This window comes from Corythoichthys intestinalis, chromosome 22 (genome assembly GCF_030265065.1).
Source record: "Corythoichthys intestinalis isolate RoL2023-P3 chromosome 22, ASM3026506v1, whole genome shotgun sequence".
In the NCBI taxonomy this organism is placed as follows: domain Eukaryota; kingdom Metazoa; phylum Chordata; class Actinopteri; order Syngnathiformes; family Syngnathidae; genus Corythoichthys; species Corythoichthys intestinalis.
Genome location: NC_080416.1, coordinates 1,737,427 through 1,760,075, shown reverse-complemented (window position 1 = coordinate 1,760,075; position 22,649 = coordinate 1,737,427). Strand labels below are relative to the sequence as shown.

Here is a 22,649-nt window from a genome sequence, read left to right as displayed (position 1 = left end):
GAACAGATCACTCCTTAGACAAGCCTTCCTGTTTGTATACGGTACGGCTTTCGTACTTTTTCAACCTAAATTTGGCATTCAATCGCTACATGCGTCTCTGCGACTGACTGCGAATAACTGAAGCAGAATGTGGGATGAGCCTTCTCCTTGAAGACGTTGCGCAGTAGCTGGACGAACTGATACAATTATGAAGTCTATGCTTCAAATTTAGCTGTTTATGACACTTTCAAAAATGTAAATATTTTGGGGGGAAAAGTTCATGACATAATCATTTGATGACTTAGGAATAAAAAGATATGCAACAAGGCATGTTTGAAGTCTTTTTTAAGTTCATAAATACTCATAGAAAAATAACCCCCAATTTTGCAAAAAAAAAAAAAAAATGGTCGGAATGTAAAGGGTTAAGAAAAAGTCCATATATGGGCGCAAAAAATTACTTAAGTCCAAGTACCTAGGCAAGGCAAGGCAAGGCAAATTTAGTCACATAGCACAATTCAAAGTGCTTTACATCACATGAAGATCATAAAAATCACATTTAAATCAATACAACGTAAAAACCAAGACAATCAAAATCGAAAATAAAATTATACATAAAAATCGCATTTAATCACAAATAGGATAAAAATAAAACAAAAACTACTACAACTAATAATAATAATTGAAATCGGCAATGGAGATAAGCACAAGAGGAATAGAAAACAAGTAGATTAAAATATATAGACAGTTATGGATATGCAGTGCTAAACAAAAGCGTTTTTAGCCCTGATTTAAAAGAGCTAACAGTTTGAGCATACTTCAGACGTTCAGGTAACTTGTTCCAGAGTTGAGGAGCATAATAACTAAATGCTGCCTCACCCTGCTTGGTTCTTGTTCTTATAACATGCAGGAGACCGGTTCCAGACAACCTTAGGGGTCTAGATGTCTTATAGGAATCTAATCTGCATAGGCGTGATAGGAGATGTCCTACTGTTCCATTATCTGAGCCAAGGGTAGCATATAGATGTTAAATAAGAGCGGTCCAAGAATTGACCCTTGAGGGACTCCACACGTGAATTTGGTTCGTTCAGACTGATGGTTTTCGATTGACACAAAGAAATCCCTATCATGTAAATAGCATGTGAACCACTGAAGAATAGTGTCAGTAAGCCCTACCCACGTGTTCCAATCTGCTGAGTAGCATGTCGTGATCAACCGTGTCGAATACGGCGCTGAGATCCAATAGTAACAGAACAGATGATTTGCCTGCATCGGTATTCCGACGAATATCATTTAGGACTTTGATAAGCACGGTCTCTGTGCTGTGTTGTGGCCGAAATCCAGACTGAAATGAGTTAAAAAGATTGTTTTGCATCATAAAAGTCTGGATCTGTTCGAACACAACCATTTCGATAATTTTCCCCACGAATGTCAGATTTGATATTGGCCTGTAATTACTAATGGTTGAGGCATCCAGATTAGGTTTTTTTAGGAGAGGTTTTATTACTGCAGTTTTTAAAGTCTGTGGAAACTCTCCTGTTTGGAGAGAAGTATTTACAATCTGAAGTATGTCTGGGGCTATGCAATGAAAAACAGTTTTGAAAAAGTGTGAAGGAAGGATGTCAAGGCAGCATGTTGTGGGCTTTAATTTTGACACAACTTCTGTTAAAGTGGCATAGTCCAAGAGGCTAAACTGTCTAAGATTGACGTGGGGGACATTTTGGGAGGCATTTAGTGTAACAATTTTTAATCTGGAGTTGCACATGGTCTGTCTAATCTTTAGCACTTTGTGTGTATAGAATTCCGCGAAATCATTACAGGACACCTCAGATGCCAATTCCTACGAAAAAATTCTCAAGTAAAAGTACTTGCTTTAAAAAGTTTAAAAGTAAACAGAAGCTTAACAAGTTTAAAAACTCCAAAACTTGACTTAAAGGGTATGTCATGCCCTGGGAAAATGTTAATATTCCATCATTTATCCATAAATACATGCCTTTTGTATTCATATCATGCCACTTCGTGTAATTACAAGAAAATGAGAGAAATTTGGCTCGATTGTCAAGCTAAAACGACCGGCGCCTGAGATCTGGCAGATTGTGTGCGTGACGTCACGACAAGTGAAGAGAGTGCCACCGGCCACGAGGGGGGCCGCGCCTGTCTGCATCAATAAAATTCCTTCTAGTGAGGGGAGAATTAGGGGTGTTTTGAGCTGTTTATGCTGTTGCATTGTGTTCGTCCTGCACATATTCCAGGTTCCCTCATGAAGAAACACCCCTCGTTGTCAATAAAAGAGAATTCAGAATTGTTTCTTCAACAAGAAAAAGGCTCAGTGCTTTAATACTGAATGGCGGCGATGATGGCAGACAATTTCGTTTCTAGTTTCAGCGACGAATCCGACGTCGAAGGACGTAACGAATGTTCATCTAATGGTGACGAGGAGAGTTACGAAGCTTTAATCGGTGTTTTAGGTTACCAATTTGAGCCCAAACGAACGCCAATGCAGCGTAATGAAACGGTCATTGAGGGGAGCAATGACACTGATGAAACATCGGCAGCAGATCGTGTGGGAAACACCAATGATTTGTTTTGCATTTCTTTTTGTGAAGCTGATACACTGTGACCGCAAAATAAAGTAATGTATAGAATAATTATCATTTATTGCGCTATCATAGCTTTTCGCTCTGCCAACAGACACAAATATGAATGGGATCAGAGGATTTGCTCTATATATTTTACGAGCAATAATTTATACATGTGTCCAGTCCTGTACCCAATGCGTGATATTTTTTTATTATAAAAGAGTACTCACTCTGGCCATTTCGAGCTTGGCTGTTCCCCTCCTTTGCTTAGCCTTAGCCTCCTTTGCCAGTCATCGTCCTCTTTCTTGATATCTCAGGACATTTACGTGGCTGGTGTATGGTGGGCACCGCATCTGCTTTGAGCAGCAATCTTGTAGCAAAACCCGATTTCACTTGTCCATAGTTCGAGAAGCTTTCAGGTGGAAAATAACAGAAAACCGTGCCGGAGGCTGGGTCTAGAAAATTAGCCCTTTGCACGGACGAACTTTACCCATTGTCTGCGTAGTCCAGCTTTTTTTTTCGCGTTCGGGAACTCATGGATACTATATTCCGATAAATAACTATTTGTACACCACATAGCACAGCAGTTTTGAACCATTTTTGTGATGTTTTCGTCAAACAAACCCCAACGCTACTCTCTCGTTGTTCAAAAACAATGGCATCTGGCTCCGCCTCGACTGTCAATCACTTATCGTGACGTCTCCGCCCCATTCGGCTGTTTCCGGAACACTTTCGGAAATGTTCGTCATTTTCGATCTATTTTCGATAATTGCTCATTAATGTGATTGATTTTTTTATTAACTTTATCAATATTTGTTATCTTGGCACATAATGGTTCTATTGATGTCTCACACACCCTTTGCCGCTACATACCCTTTAATGGCGGATTGCAAGCAACTATCAGGTGCATACTGCCACCTACTGTATAAGAGTGTGGTGTTTTTTTAATTGGTCAATATCTTGTTCACTTGCCTAATCTTGCTTGTACTCCTGTTGCTGCCTCTACTGCTCAGTTACTGTATAGTTGCACGGGGATTATCGACTGCACCGCAGGCATGAAAACGAAATTATCAATTCGCATTGAGAATAAAAGAAAGCAACAAAAGTGTATAGTATAGTATAGTATAGTATAGTATAGTATAGTATAGTATAGTATAGTATAGTATAGTATAGTATAGCAGTGTGTAAAGCAGGCGACAATTTGAAAAGTAGTGGAGTAAAAAGTACATATACCTGCTGTATAATGTAGTGAAGTAAAAGTAAAAAGTACCACTTCATATTTGTACTCAAGTACAGATACACAAAAATGTACTTAAGTACAGTAACAAACTACTTTTACTTTGTTACATTCCAGCACTGCCTACCATGAAATTAAAACAATCATACTTCCGGTTTTCCGGGGTCTATTGGCGCTTTCGAGCAATTCTAACAGCAGCGCTTGATGTTAAATATTTAATTTTTTTACGCCGCTTTAAAGACACCACGTGATTGAATAGGCCGGCGTGATCATAGGACTTCCGTTGTGACGTCTAATGGAGTCATGTGATTGACATCTCATAGAGTCAAATCTAATACGTAGAATAAAGAGGAAGAATATAACAACTCTAGTGCAATGTTACTACTCAGCTCTGAAAAGAATCAAATGTATTGTGGTTTGTGCGTGAGTGTCTTACGAGTATGAAGAGGCCCTGGTTGGCAACGCCTTGGTGTTCGGGGATAGTGGAGAAGACAGACAGCACCAAGCAGCTGAAAACCAGCAGAAAACTAAAAGACACAAGAATCCAATAGTCAGTCATCATATTAATAATCCAAAGTGTCCTTTGTAGGCGCTAAAAGTGCTTGAAGGAAGTAATGGCCACTTCAGGCACCAGAAAACAGCGCATAAATTGTACTTCCATTACGTGGTAGGCTCGCTCCGGTTAACGTAAACAACATAACCGGCAGCTGAGAGTCGCCGCGCGCATTTCGGGGATTTTCACGCCGACCGTCAACGGAATGATACATGAAGTTTGTGTTTTGCCACAGTGGAAAGTTTGCGCCGTAGCGCACATGAAAAGTAGGAGTGCAGCACACCATGCAATCCATCACAGCCAGACTCCAAACAGAACTCAGTGCAAGGATATATTCCACTACATAAACAGTATATAAATATTATATTAAAAATATTAGTGTTGAGGGGGAAAAAAGTTGAACTCAAGGGGATAGGGACAAGCAAAATAAATGACAACTTGGAAAAAACTTTTTAAAATTTTTTAATGAAATTGAAATGGTAAAATATGTCAAAAAAAAAAAAAAAACGGTAACACTTTATAATTATCCGTTTTACTAGTTAATAGATCATTAGTAAACTGTAGATAAATTATTTATTGTTGATTTGTGAAGTATTTGATAACAGTTTGTTAAGCATTTACAGGATGTTCTTAACATGAAACACAGTTTGTGTAGAAACATTTCAAGTTTTTGTGTGTAACCTTTGGCATTTCTATCTTTTCAGGTTAAGAAATGCCATTCACTTCAAAAGGCAGCGCTCATGTTGCACATTTATGAAAATCTGCCGTAGAACCAACAAATATTTGTACTTTTCTTTATATATTTAACCAATAAAACTTATGACCTTCAACATAAAGTGTATATAGTTTTATTAAGATCCATCAACTAGCATGGGCATTTAGAATGGGGTCAACCATATTGGAACACCCTGTAAATGCTTAACAAACTGTTAACAAATACTTCACAAATCAACAATAAATCATTTATCAACAGTTTACTCATGATCTATTAACTAGTAAAACGGATAGTTATTATAAAATGTTACCAAAAAAACTAATAAAATATGAGCTGAGAGGGGTTTTTTTCCCTTTTACATATTTATATAATTAAAATGTTTTGCAGTCTTATTACAGTGGTCTGAAAAAGTATCTGAACCCTTTGGAATTTCTCACATTTCTGCAAAAAAATCACCATCAAATGTGATCCGATCTTTGTCAAAATCACATAGATGAAAAAAACATTAAAATATGAAAACCTATAAATGTGTGGGTGGTTTTAGTTTACCCTTCAACGCCTTAGCCTATTTTGGCCGAATTTAAATGCCTTTGATGTTACAATGGCCAGGTTGGGTCCCTTTTTTCAGGACACCATAATCTTCATGTCCAAACTGTTGTTTCCTTCATCGACCAATTATAAAAAAAACAAACAAAACAAAAAAAAACAGTGACGCCCCTTTCACGCATTCCGCAAAATTGACATCTCGGTTTGCGCTGGTGTTCATAAGTACACATAGTGTTACAAAAGAGCCAGGATTTTCAAGCTTTTGGCCACCGCTGCTTTAAACACAACAAAGCGAGAGAAGCGACAGTTCAACTTCATACCCCGATTCCGGAATTCCCTCATTTGAGCCCACCCTCCCTCCCGCGTGTTTACATGCCAGCTCTCGTTCATCATTCACAAATGATTGAATCAAAATGGCGTCTGCGCGTAGAGCTCGTTAATGTCTTGTTATCTCACTTGGGTATTTTCACGGGGTAACGTGAGAGCCGCTTATGGACGCTGACGGCAAAATGGCGGTAAAAGCTCCGCTCCCCCTCCCTTTTCCTCGGCAACTTCCATTAAGCAATCAGGTAGCGAAAATAACCTTGTTGTTGGAAGTCACGGCCATCACTTTCTCTTCAAAAGGCAATAAGAAATGCATCATATTTACAAAACATATAATAGTTACATTGTCTTAATACACTGAATTAATGAAACAACGCAAATGGTAAAACTGTATTAACAAAACACATTTTTAATATAAGGACAAAATACATTCATGTAAATATAATGAAGTACTTATCAATTCAAAATTACACTGCTGGCACGCCTGCAATTATTTCAGATAATGCTCAATTTCTCCCAGAAAATTATTGCATTTACAAATGCTTTGGTAGTAATATCTCCATTTATTTTGCTTGCAATGAAAAAACACAAAAGAGAATGGGGAAAAAAAATTAAATCATTATCATTTTACACAAAACTCGAATGGGAAAAACAGGCCGGACAAATGTACTGGCACCCTTTGAAAAATCATGTGATGCTTCTCCATTTTGTGTAATTAACAGCACCTGTTACTTACCTGTGGCACATAACAGGTGGTGGCAATAACTAAATCACACTTGAAGCCAGTTAAAATGGATTAAAGTTGACTCAACCTCTGTTCTATGTCCTTGTGTGTACCACATTGAGCACGGAGAAAAGAAAGGAGACCAAAGAACTGTCTGAGTACTTGAGAAGCAAAACTGTATGGAAGCATGGGCAATCTCAAGGCTACAAGTCCATCTCCAAAGATCTGAATGTTTCTGTGTTTACCGTGCGCAGTGTCATCAATAAGTGTAAAGCCCATGGCACTGTGGCTAACCTCCCTGGATGTGGACGAAAAAGAAAAATTGACGCGAGATTTACACAAAAGATTGTGCGGATGGTGGATTAAGAACCTCGAAGAACATCCAAACGAGTTCAAGCTGTCCCGTAGTCCAAGCGTACAACAGTGTCAACCCGTACTATTCGTCGGCGTCTGAATGAAAAGGGACTCTATGATAGGATACCCAGGAAGACCCCATTTCTTACCCAGAGACATAAAAAAGCCAGGCTGGAGTTTGCCAAAACTTAGCTGAGAAAGCCAAAAACGTTTAAGAAGAATGTTCTCTAGCCAGATGAGACAAAGTAGAGCTTTTTGGGAAAAGGCATCAACATAGATTTTACAGGGGGAAAAAAAACGAGGCCTTCGAAAGAAAAGAACACGGTGCCCACAGTCAAACATGGTGGAGGTTCCCTGATGTTTTGGGGTTGCTTTGCTGCCTCTGGCACTGTACTGCTTGACCGTGTGCATGGCATTATGAAGTCTGAAGACTACCAACAAATTTTGCAGCATAATGTGTGAGAAAGCTGGGTCTCCCTCAGAGGTCATGGATCTTCCAGCAGGACAATGACTCAAAACACACTTCCAAAAACGGTTTCAGGAAAAAGCACCATTTCTGACCCAGAGACATAAAAAAGCCAGGTTGGAGTTTGCCAAAACTTAGCTGAGAAAGCCAAAAACGTTTAAGAAGAATGTTCTCTAGCCAGATGAGACAAAAGTAGAGCTTTTTGGGAAAAGGCATCAACATAGAGTTTACAGGGGGAAAAAATGAGGCCTTCAAAGAAAAGGACACAGTCCTCACAGTCAAGCATAGCGGCGGTTCCCTGATGTTTTGAGGTTGCTTTCCTGCGTCTGGCACTGGACTGCTTGAACGTGTGCATGGCATTACTTAGTCTGAAGACTACCAACAAATTTTGCAGCATAATGTAGAAAGCTGGGTCTCCCTCAGAGGTCATGGGTCTTCCAGCAGGACAATGACCCAAAACACACTTCAAAAAGCACTAGAAAATGGTTTGAGAGAAAGCACTGGAGACTTCTAAAGTGGCCAGACCTGAATCCCATAGAACACCTGTGAAGAGATCTGAAAATGGTACCCTTTAAATCTCAGAGACCTGGAGCAGTTGGCCAAAGAAGAATGGTTTAAATATCCAGCAGAGCATTTTAAGAAACTCACTGATGGATACCGGAAGCGGTTGTTTGCAGTTATTTAGTCTTGGTGTCATCTTTGGTGGACAGCCACTCCTTGGGAGAGAAGCAACAGTGCAAAACTCTCTCCATTTGTCGACAACTTCTCTGACTGTCGATGGATGAACATCCAAACTAGAGATATTTCTGTATCTGTTCCCAGCTTTATACAAATCAACAATCCTTGATCGCAGGTCTTCAGACAGCTCTCTAGACTGAGCCATGATGCACATCAGACAATGCTTTTCATCAAGACATTTCTTGCCAGCTGTGAGTTTTTTACTGGGCAGGGCAGCTTTACACCACTCATTAGTGATTGAGCACACACCTGACTTAAAATGTTTGGCAAAAATTGGTTTCCATTGCTCTTCAAGTCTCCTTAGGCAGATTCAGATTCCGAGATTTATTTGTCATCAACACCAGCTCTCACAAGATAACAACAGATGACGACGAAATTCCGCTCGATGAGTGCGCCTCGGGCCGCTGCAGACGTTCCGCGTCGCCAACTTCTCTCTCTTCTTCATAAATTACAGAGCAAGTTACAAGTAGAGCAGTTATTGAAGTTACAGTATACACATATCATACAACATAGCAGGGATATGACACGACACACAGGTCACCTGCAGGGATTTTTTGTACGAAAAAAAGGAGAACTACCAGTCATGGCTGGAGGAGGGAGGGAGGGGTCAGTGATAGTAAGAAAAAGGCAGTGGCGGTATCAGTATGTGTACGTGTCTGTAGACAAAATTGAAGTCACAGGGCTCTGCGACCGGCCTTCTGAAGAGAATCAAGGGCAAGAGATAGGGCCATCTGTGCGGCTCTCTCCAGCAGAAGGGAGGGGTGGGACAAGGGTGTTCGGGAAAGGAAAATAAAAATCCAAATAAGCCGAATTAGTAATTTATTATGTCCAAATACAGTTGGTCTTCAGTCAAATTCACGCTCTCAGGGCGAAGGTGAGACCTCAGGTCCCTTAAAGAGCATACGACACGAGAAAAAAAGTCTTAAATGGCATTATTATGTGAATTAGAATCATATTTTGAGACGATTCGACTGTATACAACAATTTAGCAAAGCACAGATGACGAGAAATTAGTCTTTTAATCTGCTGGTTAGCCACGCCTACCATTATAGGGCTTTAGCGTCCCCAACAGGTGGATGACGTCAGCGGTAGACTGGGCTCATCGTTTTTACTATTCAGCCCATTGAGGGGGAATTATTCAGAACGAGGAAAACGCGACGAAGAGAGCCGCAAAATCTCATTGTTTCAGTCTCTCTACTCCAACATTTTTGCAGGATATTCTTTCTATCCAAGTATTTTTCCCCAATAGCTATATAAATGGCTTGAGAAGGACCAGTCAGCCCGTCGAGGGGGAACTATTCACAACGAGGAAAACGCGACGAAAAGAGCGGCAAAATGTCATTGTTTCTGTCTCTTTACTTCAATATTTTTACAGGATATTCTTTTTATCCAAGTATTTTCCCCAATTGCTAAATAAATGGCATGGTCATGACAAATAACAGTCTTGTGCTGAATGGAATATGAAATAATAAAAATAAATTTATTCAGGACGACATGGCAAAATTACTCCATAATGGTCAAAACTGTCGACTTCACCTTTACTGTCGCATCTCCCGAATGATATTTTATGACACCTAAATCGGACATATGTCATTTCCCTTCCCCGGCTTCGGAGAATGTAAACAAACCAGAAAGCGTGACAGCTAGCCGACATGCTAACCCGAACCGAGTGATGTTTCAAAGTCTTCGAAGCGGAAAATCACACATAACTATCCTGGATTATTTGACATGACGACCCGGTTGTCGATTGACGCCCGGCGGAGAGCAATTTACAGTTCGTTCCCCGGAGGAGGGTGGCTGGAGTTGTTGTGCAGCTAACGTGCTGCTGCTAATGAGCATTAGGAGAGCTTTTTACATGCCTATCAATGATCAAACGTAAGTAGTCCTTCATTTAAAGGAAGTTTGTAGTGTTTACTTTGTAATCGCTGTATTCGTATTTGACATAATACAAAACAAGATGTTTACTCACTTCCTAGTAAGTCCAATGGTCCCACAGTAAATATCCACGGTGAATGGGAACCTTTTGAAGCTCCAAAAAGGCGCATACGCCTCTCCCTCATACAGAATTATTTTTCTGCAGCCGTTTGGCTGGCGTGATGCGAAAAATAAACGTATTAATCCGCAAAATCAGCTGAATCCTTCGTCCTCATACATAACAGTACACTGTAGCTTGAAGAGGACGTCTTCTACCGTACACGTCACAGCGCCCTCCTCCTCAATGAAAGACCGAAGCCGGAAGTCACTCATTTTCATGGCGCGGGATTCAAAAAACTAAATAAAAATAGCGATCGCTTCCACACACATCCAAGCGGCCCATATCATTCAGGGGCATGAAATACCGCGTGTATTATGAAATAAACATGCTTTTTCGCATCACAGGCACTTTAAGTCATTGCCAATAGTTGCAATCTGCCTCGACAGATCCGTCACCTGGCGCAAGGTAGAATCCACTTTTCTCCATCCTTCCTCGGACCGAACCGCGAGTCCACCGAACCAGTTCTCGATCAGAGCCTCGACCCGGTCTTCCAATGCCTTGAATCGAACCGTCCGATCCATGGTCAATTTTTATGATTTCCTTGAAAGCTGCCGTCTTGGAAACTTTCCGGTAAAGCAGGGCACCTCCTAAGCCAAGCAGAAGTAACTCCACGACCGTCACGCCAAACAGCCAAATATTCTTGACATCTTCCACGGATAGAACAGTAAGACACACTGGCTTCCAGTGATCCCATGAATCTCTCACATATCCAGCGGTGAAGGGCAGGACGGCTCTCCTGGTGCACCGTGTCTTGTTGAAAAAATCATGTCAGGGTTCACTTACCTATTTTTCCCCCTTCTGTCATTGTTTGCATGCTATCCTCATTAAAATATGAAAACCCATGAATGTTTGGGTGGTTTTAGTTAAGGCAGACACTGTTTTTACATCTGTGTGATTTTGACAAAGATCATATCACATTTAATGGTGATTTTATGCAGAAATGTGAGAAATTCCAAAGGGTTCAGATACATTTTCATACCACTGTACCATTATATCGCTGATCTTTTGATGCATAATATCTGGGTGAAAGGGTCTCTTGTGGCCATTAGGAAGCAGACAAGCAACATCTAGCACTAAACAAACTGCTGCAAACAACAACAGTGTTGCTAAATGCGTCACCTACTTTAGAATACCCTAATAAAGGTGACTTTTCAAAGCAGAAAAAACAAAAAGGGGGAAAAAAATAACAACTCCTACAAAAAAATATGAGACGTTAAGTGCTTTTTCTCCAAAATTGCTGACGAAGCCATTCAGATGCTCAAGTGCTGCTGCCACCACCCCCCCCCTCCCTCCCAGGAAGCCAGAGAGGAAGTAGTAGGAGGGGTTTTAAAGACGGGTGTTGTTTGTTAGCTGACGTGACTGAAAAAAAAAAGTATTTGTTTTCCTCAGAATGCCGTGAGCTTCCCTTTGCAGCTGATCAATAATTTATTTGGACAAGAAGGTGCTACATGGGCACTTTGAAACACGACAGGGCGACAATTTTGACTTTCATATTTAACGTTTTTGGAGTTCCTAATCGGAGACGTAAATGAAACGGGATCCTGCCTGCGTAAAAAGGCCTCAATGTTAAGTTTGACGCTAATCTACGGCTAAAGTTGACGGAAAACTGTGGAAAATGAGTTACACGTAAGCAATAGCCCTCTTAACACTACCACATTTTTCCTCCTTTTTGTAATGTCTGTATATTGTACTGTATTCAAAATTATGTCCAGAATTTTTCTGGAGGACATCTGCGGGTAACGGTATGCTCCAATCATAGACTTCATAATGCATTGACGGGAAAGGGGCTGATAAATAGGGGGCCTGCATTCTTGGCGTGGCCATCAAAGCTAACCGAGTGGAATCACAAAGAGCTTTTTTCATTGAAAATAAATGCTTAAATCCCCGAATTCTTTATAGATATGGATGAAAAACAGTCTCGATTCTTGGTTAAAAGCAAAAAACGTGCAGTGAACGTTTATTTTACGTAAATATGTCAAAGTACAATGCTAGTCTGTTAGTGACTGTAGCTAGCGGCCGCCTGATTTACGTAAACAGAGATTTTCAGGTGAAAATTATTGTGGATAAATGTTTAAATCCCCAAATTCTTTATAGATATGGACATAAAACAGCCTCAATTTTTGGTTAAAGCAAAAAAAAAAAAAAAAAAACATGCAGTTAGCATTTATTTTATGTAAATATTGCGAACTATGATGCTAGTAGCAAGTAAACAGAGCTTTTTCTTTTGAAAAATCTTCCGGTGAAAATGCTTAAATCCCTGAATTCTTCATAGATATTGATGTAAAACAGTCTCGATTCTTGGTTAAAAGCAAAAAAAAAAAAACAAAACAAAAAACAAAAAAAAACGTCCAGTTAGTGTTTATTTTACGTAAATATGTCGAAGTGCAATGCTTGTCTCTTCATGAATGTAGCTAGCGGCCGCCTATGCAAACAGAGCTTTTCCGGTGAAAATTCTAGTGAATAAATGCTTAAATCCCTGAGTTCTTCATAGATATGGACGTAAAAGAGTCTCGATTCTTGGTTAAAAGCACAACAAAAACAAAAACGTGCAGTTAGCGTTTATTTTATGTAAATAAGTCAAAGTACAATGCTAGGCTGTTAGTGACTGTAGCTAGCAGCCGCCTGATGTAAACAGAGCTTTTCCGGTGAAAATTCTTGTGAATAAATTCTTACATCCCAGAATTCTTTATAGATATGGATGTAAAACAGTCTCCGTTTTTGCTTAAAAAAAAAAAAAAAAAAACGGGCAGTGAGCGTTTATTTTACGTAAATGTGTCGAAGTGCAATGCTAGTGTGTTAGTAAATGTAGCTAGCGGGCACCTGATTTAAACAGAGACTTTCCGTTGAAAATTCTTGTGAATAAATGCTTAAATCCCCGAATTCATTATAGCTATGGACATAAAACAGTCTCCATTCTTGATTAAAAGCAAAAAAAAAAAAAAAAGTGCAGTTAGCGTTTATTTTACGTAAATATGTCGAAATATAATGCTAGCCTTTTAGTGACTGTAGCTAGCGGCCGCCTGATGTAAACAGAGCTTTTCTGGTGAAAATTCTTGTGACTAAATTCTTAAATCCCAGAATCCTCTATAGATATGGATGTAAAACAGTCTCCATTCTTGATTAAAAGCAACAACAAAAAAGTGCAGTTAGCGTTTATTTTACATAAACATGTCGAAGTACAATGCTAGCCTTTTAGTGACTGTAGCTAGCGGCCGCCTTGATTTTTGCTTAAATCCAAAAAAAAACAAAAAAAAAAAACGTGCCGTTGGTGTTTATTTTACGTAAATATGTCAAAGTGCAATGCGAGTGTGTTAGTAAATGTAGCTAGCGGCCACCTGATTTAAACAGAGACTTTCCGTTGAAAATTCTTGTGAATAAATGCTTAAATCCCCGAATTATTTATAGATATGGACGTAAAACAGTCTCCATTCTTGATTAAAAGCAACAACAACAAAAAAGTGCAGTTAGCGTTTATTTTACATAAACATGTCGAAGTACAATGCTAGCCTTTCAGTGACTGTAGCTAGAGGCCGCCTGATGTAAACACAGCTTTTCCGGTGAAAATTCTTGTGAATAAAAGCTTAAATCCCTGAATTCTTTATAGATATGGACGTAAAACAGTCTTGATTTTTTGCTTAAAACCACAAAAAAAAAAAAAAACGTGCAGTTAACGTTTATTTTACATAAATATGTCGAAGTGCGATGCTAGTGTGTTCGTAAATGTAGCTAGCGGCCGCCTGATATAAACAGACTTTCCGTTGAAAATTTTTGTGAATAAATGCTTAAATCCCCGAATTATTTATAGATATGGACGTAAAACAGTCTCCATTCTTGATTAAAAGCAAAAAAAAACAAAAAAAAGTGCAGTTAGCGTTTATTTTACATAAACATGTCGAAGTACAATGCTAGCCTTTAGTGACTGTAGCTAGAGGCCGCCTGATGTAAGCACAGCTTTTCCCGTGAAAATTCTTGTGAATAAAAGCTTAAATCCCTGAATTCTTTATAGATATGGACGTAAAACAGTCTCGATTCTTGGTTTAAAGCAAAAGTACAATGTAGTTAGCATTTATTTTATGTAAATATTGCGAACTATGATGCCATTGCAGTAGCAGCTAATTTCTCACATTGATTTTTTTCACGTTTCAAAATGAATGCATGGTACGAAAAATATAATAATGACCTTGAATCCTGGAACAAATCACTCCTGAGACAATCCTTCTTGTTTGTACGCGATACAGTTTTCATACTTTTTCATCAGAAATCCGGCGTTAGATCGCTGCGTGCGTATTTGTGAATAGCTCCTCTTGATGTGGGCGGCCCCCTACTTGAATGTGAGTCGGAGTGACCTGTCAATACCATTATCAAGTCTATGCTCCAATGTTAGCTGCTTTTCTGCGATAAAGGTAACTATGGATAAATATCTGGTCTCCTACTGCTCTGATCCAGCTACGTTTGCATGGACCTTTGAGGAAACTGTGTAAATGGGGTGTAATATCAGCACTATTACAGTGGGTGGTAGTTGTTTTCCCGCCGTCAGATGTTCTATGACGGCGGCGCGATGGTTAAAATGTCAACGGCGGGTGGCCCCTCCGCTAATTGGCTGCCTGCCGCGAACAATACGGTGGATAAATGTCAGCGAGCGCTTTCAACTTTGTCGCCGTTACTCGTGACAGCCAGCGCTTTGGCTGGTGAAACTATTACATTCCGAGCTCATGTAGCGCTTTGTCGGATGGTGCCCCTTTCTCGCAGCGGTTTTGCGAGATTAGAATATCTGATGCCACAATCTTACCCTTCATTGTGCTTTGACTTTTACAGAAATATTAGGTTACATATATAATAACATATAATGTTATTATTATGCTCCAATTTGGTTGAGTTTTACAGACGTGGCCTCAACAACTGCTTTCAATTAATGCTGCCTCCAAATGCTCTGAGAAAGATGATACAGTGTATCACAAAAGTGAGTGCAGCCCTCGCATTTCTGCAAATATTTAAGTATATAGACCCTACTCACGTGACGTCACAGCCACGCCCCCGCGTCATGTTGTCCGTCTACTCGTCATGTTAATGCATTAGCGCTTCGTAAATTCCTCCTATTATGGCGTGTTTTTGTGCTCGTTAACATTAATAATCAAAATGGTGAAGTCGTGTGTGGCGGTCGGTTGCAAAAACAGAGAAGATAGACGGAGAGACTTGACGTTTTACCGTATTCCGAGAGACCCGGAGAGGAGAGCGGGATGGACTGCTGCAATTCGACGAGAAAACTGGGCTCCAAACGACTACCACAGATTATGTAGTAGTCATTTTATATCTGGTAAGATGCATTTAATATATATTTAGAGGCTTTTGGGCTGACAACCACAATTAAGATCATTGCTAGGCTAATCGCCGACAACATACACTCAGACGTTGTGATTGAACTACCTGAAAATATATCATTATAAGGGCATAATACGACAGTTGTCATACAATTAATTTACAATTTCACTATTGAGGTCAAAAGCCAAAAAATAAATTCAACTAGGGACAATCTGGAGTAGTGCTATCGCACTTCATATTTATTACATATTATATATGTATGAAGTGAGAGTGCTATCGCTAAACCATATAAACATTAAAAGCCCTAGCTCCATTGACAAATGACATGAAATACATTAGACTTGACAGTGGATGTTAGCAAGAACAAAAGATTTTGAATTGAAAATTTCGTAACTCACCTTCCCGAGCACAAGACAGATTCCTGCCGAATTTTCGTGGACGAGGCCCTGTTTCACCCAACCAGCAACAAAGTATTTATAAGCCTCCAAGCTCTTAAAGTTTTTCAAACTTTCGTGAGAATAGGCTGATTTTGTGTGGACAAAGATAGTTGTAAATATCAGGATCAGGCAAACACGGCGAAGACAGCGGGTCGAAAAACATCGATTTAGGCATCAAATATGGATCTGGCGAATGGATAAACTGAAGCTTTTCCACATAACGCCTTTTATGCAACGCATCCAATGAGTTTACAGCGTCAGATAACACCGGGGCTTCCATGAATTGCTCTATAACTTGCACGACTAATTGAAAACAATGAGAATAGGTCTAAAAAATACGGACAATATGGCGGCCGGATACAGCGACACGTCATTTTGTGACGTAGGTGAGTAGGGTCTATAGCTTATGTAATGGAGTTCATTTATTTTCCCCTCAAAATAACTCAAAATATAGTCATTAAATTATAAACCCCTGGCAACAAAAGTGAGTTCACCCCTAAGAAACTACATCCCTAAATGTCCAAATTGAGTACTGCTTGTTATTTTCCCTCCAAAATGACATGTGACTCAGTGTTACTAGGTCCAAGTGTGCATCGGGATCTTAAAAGACATATTGTTGCGCTACATTTTCTAATGCGCTAATTTCTTCCCATGCACAACTCCTTGTTCAAAGTCAGCCTTCTTGGAAAGGTAAAAGATCGTCTAATCTCGGTAGAGAATACGACTTGAAGGGGCGATCACTTACAATATACCATAATGACGACACCACATGAAGGAAGCATACGGCAGTTTTAATTAAGCATTAACATTAAGCCTTTTGCCTGCTTCATTTGCTTCAATACAAAATAGAAGCAAAGGACGTTGTTCCTTCTTCATCACTAGAGATTTTATGCGCAACGGCGACCTGGGAAAAAGGTCGACAAATATCCAGATACGCATCCTAAATTTGCAACTTGCTGTCATTTCTTTGTTTTCCTAGTGACATTGTCCAAACACGGCACGTTATTGATGGCAAATAGAACACAAAAAAAGTCTCGCATGGTAAAAAGCAGATGGCCGAGAAAGACGAAAAACGGGCCGCGTCGTTGTCGCTCGGTTACAGCGGAAACAACGCAAAACACATTGAGGTTAGCGCCTGGATTAACTTTAGCATAGTTTGAGGTTGATGGAGAAGAAAGAGCGAGTGCAACATCCGTTTTTTGCAATGTGATGCAATCTAGGCCTATATGTGCAATGCGTGACTGCAATACGTCCCTACTATGTTATCTTCCAGGAAGAAAGTCTTCAGCTATGCCATAAAAATGTATCACCTGCACGCTGTCATCAGTCCACTCTGTCGTGAAGGTCGCTTCAAAATTATGCCAGCATCAGAACTAATGTTGTTTACTATGTATTTAGCGAGTATAAATATTGCAAAGACCCAGTTAGTAAAATTCAAACATTTTGGGGGGAATGGGATTTCATCGGCGTGCCCGAAAAACTTTCCGTTCGCCCATAAACGCCGATTTTTCAACAATTTTTCAAAAAAAATACTTTTCAAAATGTATCACATCCTACAGTTTTTGACCAAATCACATAATTTGGACATCAAAAATTCCAGGACAGTGAGGGGCATAAAAGTTGAATACAGAATTTGGAAAAAATGTACGGTTCCCCGGAAATTTGCCAAAAACTTTCCAATTCATTTTTAATGGGATGGAACGTTCAAATTTCCTATTCACTTCCAATGTAATTTCCAATTGGAATTTACATTGCATTGATGCCATTGGTGACAATGTATGTCAAATCTATTGATGCCAATGTACTTGGATTCTATTGACGCATATGTAAATCGATGCCATTGACGGCCATGGACGTCCAAATTTCCCATTCATTTTCAATAGCATTTACTTTGTTTAATGCCATTAACGGCCATGTTTGTTGATTCTATTGATGCCAATGTACTTGGATTCCATTGACGCATATGTTGGTCGATGCCGTTGACCGCCATGGACGTCCACATTTCCCATACATTTCCAATGGCATTTACATTGCATTGAGGCCAATTTAGACAGATGCCATTGACGGCCATGTATGTCAATTCTACTGATGCCAATGTAATTGGATTCTATTGACGCATATGTAAGTCGATGCCATTGACGGCCATGGACGTCCAAATTTCCTATTCATTTTCAATAGCATTTACTTTGTTTAATGCCATTGACGACCATGTTTGTTGATTCTGTTGATGCCAATGTACTTGATTCCATTGAGGCAAATGTAAGTCGATGCCATGGACGGCCATGGACGTCCAAATATCCCATTCATGTCCCCAAATCAACAGGAAATGACCAGATATCAATAGGACGTGTCCCCCAAGTGTCCCCAAATTACCTGATATGACTAGGATACCCCCCAAATGTCCCAAAATGATCGAAAATGACCCATACACGCGCCCCCATATGTCCCCAAATGACCTAATATGACCACAACACGACCCCCAAATGACCTGATAGGACTAGGATAACTCCCAAATGTCCCCAAATGACCGAAAATGACCAGGACACGCCCCCCCAAATGTCCCCAAATGACCTGATGACCAGGACACGACCCCCAAATGTCCCCAAATTACATGATATGACCACAACACGACCCCCAAATGTCCCCAAATGACCTGATATGACCAGGACACGCCCCCCAAATGACCTGATATGACCAGGACGTGTCCCCAAGTGACCTGATATGACCAGGACGTGTCCCCCAAATGTCCCCCAATCAACAGGAAGTGACCTGATATTGTCCCCGAAATGTTCCCAAACCAACCAGGGTGGGGCTAAGATCTGTATCTCCATACAGCAAAGGCCCAGAGTAATTTCTCCCGAAATTGCAGTTTCTAGTTTAAAAAAAAAAAAAGCATAAATAAAAAAAATACATTTCATGAATATGAATTAATGCTATATCTTTTAGTGAATGAACGACAATTACATTGAATTGAAAAACCGTGTGAGGCAGCAATTAAGAAAGGGATGCTGATGAGCCAATTGTGCTTTTTCCAGCGTGTAACTACGGCCGCTCGTTAACATTTTCTGTTGACACTTTTGAGAAGAAACGCACGCGTGCGTGAAAGCCTGCATATTGTGTTGATGCGCATATGCTGATCTGGACAGACACACACAATGTCATTCAAACACACACTGATGGACATCCTCAGTCAAACACATACACAGGGACACACTGACACACACACACGGTCACTCTCACTCACAGACGCGGACGCCGCTGGCCAGGCAGACCTTATAAATACCGTTCCCGGCGCATTGTGATTGTGTTTGAACCCGGTCACTATGGAGCCGTTTCCTGGCGTGTTTACAGTGAACGCCGCCATAAATTAAGACCATCTCAACAACACTTAAGCACGTGGGCGCAAAGCAGCCGAGGCGTCTGGTCCGAGGCCTTCGCCTCCGCAGGACCAGAAAGCGTCTCTAAAAGGCCCAGTATGACGGACGCCGACTCTTGATGGACGCTTACTGGAAAAAAAAAAATGCTCTAATGGAGGCGCTGGAGTGGGCGCGTATGTATCCAACATGCTGACGCAGACGTAAAGAGCGGCACGCTTTTCACCACAATGTCAAATAATGTGAGCGTTTACCCGCCGCTGTGGTTTTGTGTCAGCCTGCTAGCAGTGTAGTCAAAACAAGAACAAAGACAGTCAAGTGTCATACAGTAGAATGAAGACCTCTGCCAAAGCTCAACAGTGCTAAGCACGTCTAAATTTATGTGCTAGGGACCTCCTGCTCCGTCAGCTGCACCACTCGGGCACGATCCAAGTGGACTACAGCATTGACAGTCAGGGGTGGATCCGCCAGGGTGGCATCGGGGGGCAACTGCCACCGTAAAAGATATAACTTGCCACTCCAATGGCGTACCGCATGCAACACGTCACTTTTGCTCATTGATATTCATGACTTTTCATGGCAATTGTTGCAAGCTTGCGTTTGCTTAACTTGAAAATTCCGTAAGTTGTGTAAATGTATGCATGTAAATGCCTTAATCCATTCCAAAATTTAGACATAAATCTTGGATAATGCATAAAAATTAGGGCTGTCAAACGATTAAAATTTTTAATCGAGTTAATTACAGCTTAAAATTAATCGTAATTAATCTCAATTCAAACCATCTATAAAATATGCCATATTTTTCTGTAAATTATTGTTGGAATGGAAAGATAAGACACAAGATGGATATATAGTATACGTACATTCAACATACGGTACATAAGTACTGTATTTGTTTATTATAACAATAAATCAACAAGATGGCATTAACATTATTAACATTCTGTTAAAGCGATCCATGGATAGAAGGACTTGTAGTTCTTAAAAGATAAATGTTAGTACAAGTTATAGAAATTTTATATTAAAACCACTCTTATTGTTTTCGTTTTAATAAAATTAGTAAAATTTTCAATCAAAATAAACTAGTAGGTCGCCATTGTTGAGGTCAATAATTACGAAATGCTCATGGGTGCTTAAGCCCATAAAATCAGTCGCACCCAAGCGCCAGCAGAGGGCGACAAAACTCCAAAAAACACAAGTCACAAGTGCACATGACACTGTACTGTCATTTTAATCTGTTTGAGCTGGGCATATGCGTTAATTGTGTCAAATATTTTAACGTGATTAATTTAAAAAATTAATTACCGCCCGTTAACGCGATAATTTTGACAGCCCTAATAAAAATGCACAAAACATGTAACAAATACATGTTACAATTAGATTATTGCACAATAAACATAAAATGATGTGCATCATGTAAAAAAGAATAAAGAATAAAAATACACTCAACGTAAAGCTGTCAGAACACGAGAAGCGAATGAAGAGGACGTTGGGATACACACATACCCATACAGTAGAGGCTCTTAGGCAATTGAATGATAGGAATACTAGGCAATAGCCAATAGCAGAGCAGCTACAAGTATAGCAGTATAGTACAAGCACGATTACCTAAACGGGTCCGAAGTAGCACAGGTGGCAACAGACTCATGGTCGGTGTAAACATCCATGAGAGTCAACTGTGGGCACGTGACGTCAGCGGGCTGCCTTCCCGTCACACATTTCTAATAAAAACATTCTGTCTGCTACCCACCCCACTGCGAGTTTTTCAGGGACGTGGGTGGTGACGGTCATTTGGGGGGCTGATTTAGAGCTGTGTGAGCGGGGACCAAAGTAAACTCCCAGAACAGCTGAGAGCTGTCAGATAAGAGGCCGAAGTCTTTAAATCTGATTTGTCATAGACCCAAGCAACAAGCTACAGTGGAAGCCAATAGGCAAGAAAACTGAAATAAATCAAAATTGTTTTGCTTTTTTTTTTTATTGCTTTAGATAGAATGGAACTGTGTTTAATGTACACATATAGGGATTTTCTGATCACATGTTTTTGCACTCGAGTCTAGTACTGCAATTTAGAAAAAGCCTCGAATCAAATTTCCCTGCTTCGAGGATTCATTTAATCAAAGTGGTGTTGTAATGAGGTTCGGGAAGAGATCCTGCCCCAAGTGGAGGACTTCAAGTACCTGATGGTCTTGTTCACAAGTGACGGTAGGAGGGAGCGGGAGATCGACAGGCAGATCGGTGCAGCGTCTGCAGTAATGCGGACCCTGCACCGGTCCGTAGTGGTGAAGAAGGAGCCGAGCCGAAAGACGAAGCTCTTGACTTACCAGTCGATCTACATTCTTAGCCTCACCTGTGGTCGAGAGCTGTGGGTCGGGACCGAAATAACAAGATCCCGGATACGAGCGGCCGAAATGAGTTTCCTCCGCAGGGTATCCGGGCTCTCCCTTAGAGATAGGGAGAGATGCTCGGTCATACGGGAGGGACTCTGTGTCGAGCCGCTACTTCGTTGAGAGATGACAGCTGAGGTGACTCGAGTTCTGATGGCTCCTGGACGCCTCCCCGAAGAGGTGTTCCACCGGCGGGAGGCCCCGGGGACGACCCAGGACACGCTGGAGAGACTATGTCTCTCGGCTGGCCGGGGAACGCCTTGGGATCCTGCCAGAGGAGCTGGTTGAACAAGTGGCTGGGGAGAGGGAAGTCTGGGCTTCCCTGTTAAAGCTGCTGCCCCCGCGACCCGACCCAGGAGCAAGCGAGCGGATGGGATGGGATGGATGATGTTTTAATGGTTTTGAAAGTGTTTGCATTTAGTTTTATTAATTTGGGTGAATACACTCCCCTCTATTGGGAACAGTGAAAAAGGCCCTTTTGAAAGTGCAATCTTAGCAAGGGTATGTTTTACATCTCCTAAAATTTGTTTTGCAATGCATTAAATGTTCCTAATCCGATTACTCGATTATTCAAACTCATTGATCGATGACTCAAATCATCAGTAGCTGCAGCCCTACTCGAGTCCCCAGATTTTGAAAACCTGCCAATAGCAAGTCTTGATACTTAAACAGTGAGAGAGCGGCGTGCAGTTGTTGTGTGCAGCTAACAAGGCAGGACGTGTCTGAGGAGAACTTTTCTACATGTCCGTCCATGATCAAACATAAGTAAATATTCCTTTATTCAAAGAAATTTGTAGTGTTTACTTTGTAATCGCTGTATTCGCGGCCATTTTTAACACTGAGTCGCAATTTCTGATGGGGTTGGAAATTTGACAGAACACCGGGCAC

At 40.6% G+C, this 22,649-nt stretch overlaps 3 protein-coding genes across 7 annotated transcripts in view; 1 reads left to right on the top strand and 2 right to left on the bottom strand.

Annotated features, from left to right (window-relative positions):
- ppt2b (palmitoyl-protein thioesterase 2b) overlaps window positions 1–7,962 on the top strand; it is a 230,658-nt gene extending 222,696 nt beyond the window's left edge. Inside the window, exon 9 of the transcript XR_009061846.1 lies at window positions 7,900–7,962. The gene's annotated coding sequence lies outside the window, so the exon portion shown is untranslated. The remainder of the gene's footprint in view (window positions 1–7,899) is intronic.
- The window catches only part of tinagl1 (tubulointerstitial nephritis antigen-like 1), a 147,434-nt gene that overhangs the window by 99,852 nt on the left and 24,933 nt on the right, over window positions 1–22,649 (bottom strand). The window lies entirely within an intron of this gene.
- The window catches only part of LOC130910257 (potassium voltage-gated channel subfamily KQT member 4), an 84,357-nt gene that overhangs the window by 41,846 nt on the left and 19,862 nt on the right, over window positions 1–22,649 (bottom strand). For all 4 annotated transcript variants that reach the window (XM_057827384.1, XM_057827385.1, XM_057827386.1 and 1 more), the window contains exon 2: window positions 4,229–4,319. In XM_057827384.1, the coding sequence (XP_057683367.1) occupies window positions 4,229–4,319 (91 nt within the window). The remainder of the gene's footprint in view (window positions 1–4,228; window positions 4,320–22,649) is intronic.